General features: G+C 35.3%; 1 protein-coding gene across 1 annotated transcript; it reads left to right on the top strand.

The window, feature by feature from the left end:
- The first annotated feature begins 479 nt into the window (after positions 1–479).
- LOC111384027 lies at positions 480–1,036 on the top strand. The gene is made up of 2 exons (XM_023008237.1): positions 480–582; positions 678–1,036. The coding sequence occupies exons 1-2, from the start codon at positions 480–482 to the stop codon at positions 1,034–1,036; spliced, it is 462 nt and encodes a 153-aa protein (XP_022864005.1).
- The last annotated feature ends 12,300 nt before the right edge of the window (positions 1,037–13,336 follow it).

Consider the following 13,336-nt stretch of genomic DNA (forward strand, 5'->3'; position numbering starts at 1 on the left):
TCAACAATAAGAGAAGAGGCCTCAATTGGAAGATATGATAGGAAAATTCATGGAGAGAGCCGAAGATACACTTCAAAATCAAAATGCAGAGATAAAAAATTTGGAAACTCAGATGGGGCAGTTGGCCATAGCATTAACTAGCAGAACGCCTAGTAACTTGCCGAGTAACATAGAAATCAATCCCAAAGAGCAAGCCAAGGTCATTAAAACTCGAAACGGAGTATAATTGCCTGAAATCCATGTCAAGAGATCGGGTGTGATTGGAGAGACATCTTTCCATACTGAAGAAAAGACTGTTGCAAAGGAATCAATTTCAAAGGAAAATTCAGAAAAGTCACAGGATAAGGCCAAAGTCACAGTGAACCCCTACGAGCCTTCGACTCCTTTTCCATAGTTGTTGAAGAAGAAAAAATTGGAGCAATAGTACAAAAAATTCCTAGAAGTCTTCAAAAAGCTCCATATCAATATCCCACTAGCCGATGCACTATTCCAGATGCCCTAGCTACGTGAAGTTTCTCAAAGATATTATATCAAACAAACGCAAGCTGGAGGACCATGAGACGGTAATGCTTACGGAGCAATGTAGTGCCAGAATCCAGAAAAAGTTCCACCAAAACTGAAAGATCCAGGGAGTTTCATTGTCCCTTGCACAATTGGTGATTTTTATTTTGATAAAGCATTGTGTGATCTCGGTGCGAGCATTAACTTGATACTACTCTCTATTTTGAGGAAACTATTATTGGGAGAGCCTAAGGCAACCACAGTAACTCTACATCTAGCTGATCGATCACTTACACATCCACGAGGAATTATTGAAGATGTATTGGTCAAAGTGGATAAACTTATATTCCCAGCAAACTTCTTGATTTTGGATATGGAAGAAGACAAGGACGTGCCCATCATATTGGGACGACCATTTTTAGATATTGCAAGAGCCCTCATAGATGTGCAGCAAGGACAATTAACTCTGAGGCTAGGGGAGGAACAAGTCTCTTTTAATGTTTTCAACGCAATGAAATACCCCAAACATTCGTGAGGCCTGTATAGTATACTCTCCATCCGTTCTTATCAATTCAAAAGAGATTAAGGCATTCAATGTGGGATTTCATATGGATGAGGAGAGAATGACAAATCACTTAGAGAAGGACGAGGATGAAATTTGGAGGATAACTGCAGTGCGGAACAAGACCATATTGAGCAAACTATGCAGGTCCTTCCAAGCCATATTTAAAGTGTCATAAAATACCTGTGCCAAAAGTTGAGCTATCGACTATAAAATAGCGCTGATTGGGAGGCAACCCAACGTCTCTACCCTTTATTTATTTCATTTTGCATTAATCTAGGAATTTTTCAATTTTTCAACATTTTTATTAGTTTAGGTCATCGTTCATCCATGCATGTCAATAAATAGCCTAAGCATAATCTACATGAGTCCCAATGCATTGAGCATGAGTCAAAAGGTTGAAGTCCTATTTTAGTTAGTCATGGGTCAAATAGAACAAAGTGCATGATTAGAGCTAAACTTTGTTGGTGATTCACATTTTTGTGATATGAACTTTATATTGAGATATAATTTATGCATCTTACACACCAACAGTGTACACATGCACCTTGAAATAAGTTTGGCGGAATGGTGAGTCACATGGATTCCTTGATGCACACCCAAGTTTATCAATTATCACCGTAAGATATAATACATATACTTTGCACTTTTGTAGGATGTCACCAAAAAGACCTCAGCAGGAAAAGAAAAGGTCGGCTCCACATATGGCATTGCAGGTCCCGATTTTCGACCACCTCCATACTGATCAGGGGAGTACTGGTTATCCCATTTCTTGTGCTTTCAATTTATTTTGTCCCTCACTTATATGTATTTGAACTTCTACTTTATTTCAACAATGAGGGCAAAATTTTGTCTTTAATCTTTCGTTAATCTTACATTGAGGACAATTTTTTATACAAGTTTGGGGGTGACATACTTTTAAATCTTTATCTGTGTTCATCAGTATCTATATTCCATTATTGCATAATGTATGCATGATGAGCGTTAAAAAAAAATCGTCCATGCTTGTGTGGGATTTATAACCTTGCTAGCTATGATGTTATTATTGGACTTGTTTAAACTATAAAACCTTGGATCTGGTGTTAATTAACTAACTAATACTTGTTGATGTAACACTTGACATTATCTATGCATGCTATTCATGCTTGACATGTTAGATGAATGACTGGATTTTGAGCATAAAGTAGGAAAAGAATGATAACCCTCTATTGAATTAACCCGTAAACTACCTAAAGATAGTTTGGTGATGGTTGAGCTATTATAGGGGAGCATTGAGATGAGCGGGGGCTCCGTGCATGAATTTTATTATGTGGATTACCTAGACCAGTGAGATGAAGATTAGGTGAAAATCTTAAATTAGGGGTTGGTTCTGGAAACAAAATGTCTAGAACAATAAGGGCATAAAATAAATTTGTGAGAACAAGACACTTCTTTTCATGCCTTTTTGACTCGAGCAAGTAAGCCTGTAAGGATATTTCAAAATATCGTAAGGTCAACTGGCCTGGGAGTCACCGGCCTAAAGTTCGGTAAAAGAGTCATATATAAAGCAAGAGGGATAGAGGATAATAAAAAGTCATCTGATCCAACCTTTATAACTCGAGTGAATAAGCCTGCAAGGGTTTAAAACTTGGTGCCCTAAAGCCAACTGGTTTGGGAGTCATCGGCCTAAAGCTCGCTAAAGGGGTTATATAGAAAGCAAATGAGAAGATGATATATTAAAAAAAATGAAAAGTGAGAAAAACAAATGAGAGACAATAACATGAATAAAAGCCCTTAGACATTTGGTTGAGGAAACTATACCTTTGAGGCGAGGCAAGTAACCTATTTTAATCTTGAGTGTCAAAGCAATCAAACTTGGGAGAGCCTTTACTTGTTGAAATGTAAACTAGTGATAATGAGATTAATCCAAACTATGAGAGGGTGGGGACTACAGCTATGTAAATTCCTAATCTTAAAACACAACACCGAGATAATTGAGTGAAAAGAATAAATTTGGGGGGTTTGTGTATCTCTCGAGCGAGTAAGGATACATTTGACCACTTGGGGTCGGGACTCAAATTCATCATGAAGCTAATATGTTGGCATGAATTCACACACACACGTCAAGTACGCATTTAACAGGTAAAGGTTGATGTCATTTTTGCACTGATAAATTTTCATAAAGTCTAATACTTAGTCCAATCCTAAGCCACGGCAGGGTATTAAGCCATGTTTGTTCACAATTAACTCGCTATCTTGTTTGAGGACAAACAATAGTTCAAGTTTAGAGGGTTTGATAAGTGTGTTTTTGCACGCTTATTTAGATCACAAACATGACTTAATTACGAGAAAAATGTTTAAATTGTGATTTAATCTCGTTGAATTCATGCAATATAGGTGTTTTTATGGAAATGGTGGAATTCAGGAGAAAAGAGTCGAAAAAGGACTAAAATGGAGCAAACTTATAGTTCGGGGACCAAGTTACAAATAATCCATAGATGAGATGGAAATGGAATGAAGATTTATGAGTGCTAGAGGTCAATTGGATGAGAAAAGGAGTCAAGAGGTGAAATATGGTCGAAGTATTATCAAGTATAAACTTTCAGGCGAAAAAGCTATGCTTGTGATTTTTAGTATTTATTTGAGATCCATTTTTGGCATAGTAAATATTAGAAATTGAGGAAGTCTATTTCTATCAAAATGTATATCTGTGAGTTCTCTTTCCAATGCATTTTGAATAATCTCAATTGGATATCGGGAGAGGAAGATATGATCAAAATACTGATAGCTGCCCGACGGAAAAATTTCTATAACCATTCAGTCGCATGGTTATAATTCCTTGCAATTGTACAAGGCAATACAAGGAAAAATCTAGGCTGAAACTTCTGAACCATGCGGTAGCATGGCTTTATACTATGCGGTCGCATGGTATAAAAATGTGACGAAGTGTCAGGTTTCCTTATTCTACTCAAACATGATTTAATAAGATTTTGGGCAACTTCCTTGACCTAATTCCGTCCCCCAATAAATACTAGACGACCTTGAAACATAAAGAGGAGGAGAATATGCACAATTTTGGAGGATTTGGAGAGGAAGAACAACGCAAAAACAAGGCAACCCACTTCAAGATTCAAGATTTCACTTCAAGAATCAATTGCGTGATGTTCTTCCTTGGTTTTAATGACTGTTTTTCTTTATTTCTAATTATGTTAGGCTAGGTTTTCATGTGCTAGGATTTGCGATGAACCTTATATTATGAACCCTTAATCTTGAATTTTATTAATTTGACTTTAAAACATATTTTTAATTATTGAATGTTTGGCATGAATTTTATTTTCTCTACAATTATGTGCGCAATAGTTGTATGAGTTTTGTGCCTTATTTTACCCTCAAGAGATGGAAAATAAGTTACACATTATGTTAATTGTCGTAAAGTTTGATAAGGGATAGAAATATACCGCTATGCTTTACGTGATCTTTAAGTACTCATAAATCTTTAATGCATTTTTATATGTTCGCATCCGTCATAGAAATATAGTTGGATCGCATGTGAAAATAGGTTTAATTCTACTCGAGAGAGATTGTTAAACAAATTAGGAATATTGGTCTTCATAATTGAATCGTGTTGTCAATTTTATAAAATTCGGATTAAAGGGGATTGATATAAGGGGATTCGGGATCCTAATACGCATTTCACTATCATATTTTTATAAAACTCGCATTTAGTTATAATCACGCATTTAATCTAGTTAATTTAGGCTTTATATTTATAAGTAGGTTATTAAATTGTACTTTAGTTAGCAAAAATATCAAGAATTTCAATTATTTCGGTTGAGATGACGATAGGTAAAATTGAACTAATCAATCTCTGTGGGACAATATTCGGACTCATTTAATCCACTTTATTACTTGTTAACGAACCGTACACTAGCTATAGTTTTAAATGGAAAGAAATAATTTCGTGACTAGTGTACACCATAGTGTACATGTAGCATGGTTCATACCGATTAAACATTACTATTTGTACACTGATTTTTGACACGTTATTGTCAAGTGCCAATTGGATGGAAAAACTATTTGAAATTTAAACTGTCGAACAGCGTAATGTCACGTGGCAAATTATAAACTAAAGCGTGAACACCATAGTGTACATGTAGCAAAGTTCTTACCGATCGAACTTTGCTATTTGTATACTGATTTTTAATACGTTGCTTGACACTTGTATTGTTGTCAAGTACCAATTGGATGGGAAAACTATTTGAAATTTAAACTGTCCAACACGGTAATGTCACGTGGCAAAGTGTAAACTAAAGTGTGAATATCATAGTGTACATGTAGCAAGGTTCTTACTGATTGAACTTTGCTAGTGTACACTGATTTTTAACACGTTGTTTGACACTTGCATTGTTGTTAAGTGTCAATTGGATGGAAAAATAGTTTTAAATTAAAACTGTCCAACAGGGTAATGTCACGTGGCAAAGTGTAAACTAAAGCGTACACCATAGTGTACGTGTACCAAGGTCCTTACCGATTAAACTTTGCGATTTCTACACCAATTTTTGACACGTTCTTTGACACTTGCATTTTTATCTATTGTCAATTGGATTGGAAAACTATTTGAAATTTATATTGTCCAGTAGGGTAATGTCACGTGGCAAAGTGTAAACTAATGTGTGTACACCATAGTGTACACGTAGTAAGGTCCTTACCGATTGAACTTTGCTATTTGTACACTGATTTTTGACGTGCTGTTTGACACTTGCATTGTTGTCAAGTCTCAATTGGATGGAAAAACTATTTGAAATTTAAACTGTCAAGCAGGGTAATGTCTTGTGATAAAGTGTAAACTAAAGTCTACACCATAGTGTACATGTAGCAAACTCTTTACCAATTGAACTTTGCTATTTGTGCACTAATTTTTGACTCGTTGTTGGAAGCTTGCCTTGTTGTTAAGTGTAAATTAGATGGGAAAACTATTTGAAATTTAAACTGTCGAACAGGGTAATGTCACGTGGCAAAGTGTAAACTAAAGTGTACACCATAGTGTCCATGTAGCAAGGTGCGTACCGATTGAACTTTTCCATTTTGTACACTGATTTTTGTAATGTCGTTTGACACTGTCAATTGGATGGAAAAACTATTTGAAATTTAAACAGTCCAATAGGGCAATGTCATGTGGTAAAGTGTAAACTAAAGTGTACACCATAGTGTACGTGTAGCAAGGTTCTTACTGATTGAACTTTGCCATTTGTGCATTGATTTTTGACACGTTGTTTGACACCTACATTGCTTTCAAGTGTCAATTAGAAGGAAAAACTTTTTGAAATTTAAACTGTTCAACAAGGTAATGTCACGTGGCAAGTGCAAATCGAAGTGTACACCAGAGTGTACACGTAGCATGGTTCACAACGATTAAACTTTGCTATTCGTACGTTAATTTTTGACACGTTGTTTGACACTTGCATTGTTGCCAAGTGTCAATTGGATGGGAAAACTGTTTGAAATTTAAACTGTCAAACAGGGTAATTTCACGTGACAATGTGAAAACTAAGGTGTACCCCATAGTGTACTAGTAGCAAAGTTCTTACTGATTGATCTTTGCCATTTGTAAACTGATTTTTGACATGTTGTTTGACACCTGCATTGTTGTCACGTGTCAATTAGATGGAAAAATATTTTCAAATTTTAAATGTCTAACAGTGTAATGTCATGTGGCAAAGTGTAAATTAAAGTGTACACCATAGTGTAGATGTAGCATGGTTCATACCGATTAAACTATGCTATTTGTACACAGATTTTTAACACGTTGTTCAACACTTGTATTATTGTCAATTGTCAATTGGATGGAAAAATTGTTTGAAATTTATACTGCCCAGCAGGGTAATGTGATGTGGCAAAGTTTAAACTAAAGTGTACACCATAGTGTACATGTAGCAGGTCCCTACCGATTGAACTTCGCTATTTGTACACTGCTTTTTGACTCGTTGCTTGACACTTGCATTTTTGTCAAGTGTCAATTGGATAGAAAAACTGTTTGAAATTTAAACTGTCCAGTGGGATAATGTCATGTGGCAAAGTATAAACTAAAGTGTACACCAAAGTGTACATGTAGCAAGGTCCTTATCGATTGAACTTTGCCATTTCTACACTGTTTTTTGACACGCTGTTTGACACTTGCATTGTTGACATGTCTCAATTGGATGAAAAAACTGTTTGAAATTTAAACTGTCCAGTAGGGTAATATCTTGTGCCAAAGTGTAAACAAAAGCGCACGCCATAGTATACATGTAGCAAGGTCCTTACCGATTGAACTTTACTATTTGTACACCAATTTTTGACTCATTGTTGCACACTTGCATTGTTGTCAAGTGTAAATTAGATGGGAAAACTGTTTGAAATTTAAACTGTTGAACAGGGTAATGTCACGTGGCAAAGTTTAAACTAAAGTGTACATCATAGTGTCCATGTAACAAGGTGCTTACCGATTGAACTTTGCTATTTGTACACTGATTTTTGACACGTTGTTAGACACTTGCATTGTTGTCAAGTGTCAATTGGATGGAAAAACTGTTAGAAATTTATACTGTCCAACAGGGTAATGTCATGTGGCAAAGTATAAACTAAAGTGTACACGTATCAAGGTCCTTATCGATTGAACTTTGCTATTTGTACACTGATTTTTGACATGTTGTTTGACTCTTGCATTGTTGTCTAGTGTCAATTGGATGGGAAAATTGTTTGAAATTTAAACTGTCCAACAGGATAATTTCAAGTGGCAAAGTGTAAACTAAAGTGTACCCCATAGTGTACTAGTAGCAAGGTTCTTATTGATTGCTCTTTGTCATTTGTACACTGATTTTTGACGTGTTGTTTGACACCTGCATTGTTGACATATGGTAATTAGATGGAAAAACTTTTTGAAATTTAAACTGTCCATCAGAGTAATGTCACGTGGGAAAGTGTAAATTAAAGTGTACACCATAGTGTACATATAGCATGGTTCATACCGATTAAACTTTGCTATTTGTACACTGATTTTTGACATGTTGTTTGACACTTGCATTGTTGTCAAGTGCCAATTGGATGGAAAAACTATTTGAAATTTAAACTGTCGAACAGTGTAATGTCATGTGGCAAAGTGTAAACTAAAGTGTGAACACCGTAGTGTACATGTAGCAAGGTTCTTACTGATTGAATTTTGCTATTTGTACACTAATTTTTAACACGTTGTTTGACGCTTGTATTGTTGTCAAGTACCAATTGGATGGGAAAATTGTTTGAAATTCAAACTGTCCGACACTGCAATTTTACGTGATGAAGTGTAAACTAAAGTCTGAGTACCATGGTGTACATGTAGCAAAGTTCTTTCCGATTGAATTTTGCTAGTCTACACTGATTTTTGACTCATTGTTTGACACTTGTATTGTTGTCCAGTGTCAATTTGATGGGAAAACTATTTGAAATTTAAACGGTCCACCTGGATAATATCACGTGGGAAAGTGTAAACTGAAGTGTACAGCATAGTGTACATGTAGCAAGGTCCTTACCGATTGAACTTTACTATTTGTACACTGATTTTTGACACGTTCTTTGACACTTGCATGTTTGTCAATTGTCAATCGGATGGGAAAACTATTTAAAATTTATACTGTCCAACAGGGTAATGTCACGTGGCAAAGTATAAACTAAAGTGTACACCATAGTGTATATGTGGCAAGGTCCTTACCGATTGAACTTTGCTATTTGTACACTGCTTTTTGACTTGTTGTTTGACACTTGCATTATTGTCAAGTGTTAATTGGATGGAAAAATTGTTTGATATTTAAACTGTCCAACAGGGTAATGTCTTGTGGCAAAGTGTAAACTAAAGTGTGTACACCATAGTATGCATATAGCAAGGTCCTTACCGATTGAACTTTGCTTTTTGTACACTGATTTTTGTCACGCTGTTTGACACTTGCATTGTTGTCAACTCTCAATTGGATGGAAAAACTATTTGAAATTTAAACTGTCCAGCAGGGTAATGTCTTGTGGCAAAATGTAAATTAAAGTGTACACCAAAGTGTACATGTAGCAAAATCCTTACAGATTGAATTTTGCTATTTGTACACTAATTTTTGACTCTTTGTTGGACACTTGCGTTGTTGTCAAGTGTAAATTGGATGGAAAAACTATTTGAAATTTAAACTGATGAACAAGTTAATGTCACGTGGCAAAGCGTAAACTAAAGTGTACACTATAGTGTGCATGTAGCAAGATCCTTATCGATTGAACTTTGCTATTTGTACACTAGTTTTTTACACATTGTTTGACACTTGCATTGTAGTCAAGTGTCAATTGGATGGGAGAAGTATTTGAAATTTAAACTGTCCAGCTGGGTAATGTCACGTGGCAAAGCATAAGTTAAAGTGTACACCATAGTGCACATGTCGCAAGGTCCTTATTGATTGAACTTTGCTATTTTTACACTAATTTTTGACACATTGTTTGACACTTGCATTGCTGTCAAGTGTCAATTAGATGGAAAAACTATTTGAAATTTAAGTTGTCCAACAGGGTAATGCCACGTGGCAAAGTGTAATCTAAAGTGTACAGCATAGTGTTCATGTAGCAAGGTTCTTACCGATTTAACTTTGCTATTTGCACACTGATTTTTGACACGTTGTTTGACACTCGCGTTGTTGTCAAGTGTCAGTAGGATGAGAAAATTGTTTGAAATTTAAACTGTCCAACAAGGTAAGGTCACCTGGGAAAGTGTAAACTAAAGTGTACACCATAGTGTCCATGCTACAATGTCCTTTCCGATTGAACTTTGCTATTTGTACACTGGTTTTTGACATGTTGTTTGACACTCACATTGTTGTGAAGTGTCAAGTCAATGGAAAAAATATTTGAAATTTAAGCTGTCCAACAGGGAAATGTCACGTGATAAAGTGAACATTATAGAGTACATGTACCAAGGTTCTTACTGATTGAACTTTGCTATTTGTACACTGATTTTCAACACGTTATTTGACACTTACATTGTTGTCAAGTGTGAGTTGGATGGGAAAAAAATTTGAAATTTAAACAGTCCAACAGGGTAATGTCTCGTGGCAATGTGTAAACTAAAGTGTACCCCATAGTGTACCTGTAGCTAGGTTCTTACTGATTGAACTTTGCCATTTGTACGTAGATTTTCGACACGTTGTTTGACACCTACATTGGTTTCAAATGTCAATTAGATAGAAAAACTTTTTGAAATTTAAACTGTCCAACAGGGTAATGTCATGTGAGAAAGTGTAAATTAAAGTGTACACCATAGTGCACATGTAGAATTGTTCACACCGATTAAACTTTGCTACTTGTACACTGATTTTTGACAAGTTGTTTAACACTTGCATTGCTGTTAAGTGCCAATTGGATGGGAAAACTATTTAAAATTTAAACTGCCCAAAAGGATAATGTCACTTGGCAAAGTGTAAACTAAAGTTTACACCATATTGTTCATGTAGCAAGGTGCTTATCGATTGAACTTTGCTATTTGTACACTGGTTTTTGACACAATGTTTGACACTTGCATTCTTGCGAAATGTCAATTGGATGGAAAAACCGGTTCAAATCTAAACTGTCCAACACGAAAATATTACGTGGCAAAGTGTACAAGCAGTAAGGTTCTTACTGATTGAACTTTGCTATTTGTACACTGATTTTTGACATGTTGTTTGACACTTGAATTGTTGTCAAATGTCAAATGGATGGAAAAACTATTTGAAATTTGAACTGTCCAACAAGGCAATATCACGTGGTAAAGTGTAAATTAAAGTGTATCCCATACTGTACTAGTAGCAAAGTTCTTCCTGATTGATCTTTACCATTTGTACACAAATTTTCGACATGTTTTTTGACATCTGCATTGTTGTCACATGTCAATTACATGGAAATATTTAAACTGTCTAACAGGGTAATGTCACAGGGCAAAGTGTAAATTAAAGTGTACATGTAACATGGTTCATACCGATTAAATTTTGCTATTTGTACACTAATTTTTGACACGTTGTTTGACACTTGCATTGTTGTCAAGTCTCGATTGGATGGAAAAATTGTTTGATATTTAAACTGTCCAACCAACTAATGTCACGTGACAAAGTGTAAACTATAGTTTACACCATATTGTACATGTAGCAAGGTCCTTACCGATTAATCTTTGCTATTTGTGCACTGATTTTCGACACATTATTTGACACTTGCATTGTTTTCAAGTGTCAATTAGATTGGAAAACTGTTGAAATTTAAACAGTCCAACAGGTAATATCATGGGACAAAGAAAAAACTAAAGTGTACACCATAGTGTACATGTAGCAAGGTCCTTAACGATTGAACTTTTCTAATTGTACACTGATTTTTAACACGTTCTTTGACACTTGCATTGTTGTCAAGTGTAAATTTGATGGAAAAACCATTTGAAATTTAAACTGTCCAATAAGGTAATGTCATGTGGCCAAGCGTAAGCTAAAGTGTACACCATAGTGTACATGTAATAAGATCCTTACCGATTGAACTTTGCTATTTGCACACTGATTTTTGACGCGTTGTTTGACACTTGCATTGTTGTTCAGTGTCAATTGGATGGGAAAACTGTTTGAAATTTAAACTGTCCAGCTGGGTAATGTCACATGGCAAAGCGTAAACAAATGTCTACACCATAGTTTATGTAGCAAGGTACTTACCGATTGAACTTTGCTATTTGTACACTGATTTTTGACACGTTGTTTGGCACAAGCATTATTGTCAAGGGTCAATTGGATGGGAAAACTGTTTGAAATTTAAGCTATCCAAAAGGGTAATGTCACTTGGTAAAGTGTGATCTAAAGTGTACACCATAGTGTACATGAAGCAATGTTCTTTCCGATTGAACTTTGTTATTTGTATATTGATTTTTGACACATTGCTTGACACTCGCGTTGTTGTCAATTGTCCATAGGAAGGGAAAACCTTTTGAAATTTAATCTGCCCAATAGGGTAATGTCACATGGCAAATTGTAAACTAAAGTGTACAGCATAGTGTCCATGTAGCAAGGTCCTTAACAATTGAACTTTGCTAATTATACACTGATTTTTGACACGTTGTGTGACAATTGCATTGTTGTGAAGTGTCAATTGGATGGAAAAGCTGTTTGAAATTTAAAATGTCCAACATGAAAATGTCACGTGACAAAGTGTACTCCATAGTGTACATGTAGCAATGTTCTTACTGATTGAACTTTGCTATTTGTACACTGATTTTTTGACACGTTGTTTGACACTGGCATTGTTGTCAAGTGTCAATTAAATAGGAAAACTGTTTGAAATTTAAACCGCCCAACAGTGCAATGTCACGTGGCGAAGTCTAAACTAAAGTGTACCCCATAGTGTACTAGTAGCAAAGTTCATACTGATTGATCTTTGCCATTTGTACACTGATTTTCAACATGTTGTTTGACACCTGCATTGTTGTCACGTGTCAAATAGATGGAAACACTTTTTGAAATTTAAACTATCCAATAGGGTAATGTCACGTGGCAAAGTGTAAATTAAAGTGTAAACATCGTTTAAACTTTGCTATTTGTACACTGATTTTTGACACGTTGTTTGACACTTCCATTCTTGTCAAGTGTCAATTGGATGTGAAAACTGTTTGAAATTTAAACTGTCCAACAGGGTAATGTCACGTGATAAAGTGTAAACTAAAGTGTAAACATCATAGTGCACATGTAACAAGGTTCTTACCGATTGAACTTTGCTATTTGCACACTGATTTTTTACACGTTGTTTGACACTTGCATTGTTGTCAAGTGTCAATTGGATGGGAAAACTATTTAAAATTTAAACTGTCCAAACGGGTAATGTGACGCCCCGAACTTACGCTTCGAGGGTCACGTACTAAACATAATAGCTTCTGCCTTTGGTACATGTAAATACTCTTAAATAGAAGTATTACATGTGAAAAACTTATTTTCAACTTGGTAAAATAATTCTTATAAAATTTGATAGCCGACAAAAGTGCATGTCGACAATAAATTATACTTTACATATACGGCCTCGGCACTATCAGAGTTAGTTGAGGCAGCAAGTTTGACAATTTTTATAAAATTCATCCCAACTCCGTTTTCTATGAAATTTGTGGCATTAGAAAGATAATTTCAAATAGTTTTCTAGGTTAAAATATAAAAATTTTCCAAGATTCTATGATATAGACGTTTTACTGAAAACGGTGAAGTATTACACAGGAAATCCAGATTGACCTTTAGACGTTAAAACCTTGATAACTCAGGC

This window comes from Olea europaea, unplaced genomic scaffold, assembly GCF_002742605.1.
Source record: "Olea europaea var. sylvestris unplaced genomic scaffold, O_europaea_v1 scaffold2816, whole genome shotgun sequence".
Classification (NCBI taxonomy): Eukaryota; Viridiplantae; Streptophyta; class Magnoliopsida; order Lamiales; family Oleaceae; genus Olea; species Olea europaea.

Coding starts and splice junctions, on each gene's coding strand:
- LOC111384027 (XM_023008237.1), top strand. CDS start 480: ATGCACTATTCCAGATGCCCTAGCTACGTGAAGTTTCTCAAAGATATT. Junction 583..677: donor GGTAATGCTTACGGAGCAAT/GTAGTGCCAGAA, acceptor ATTTTGATAAAG/CATTGTGTGATCTCGGTGCG.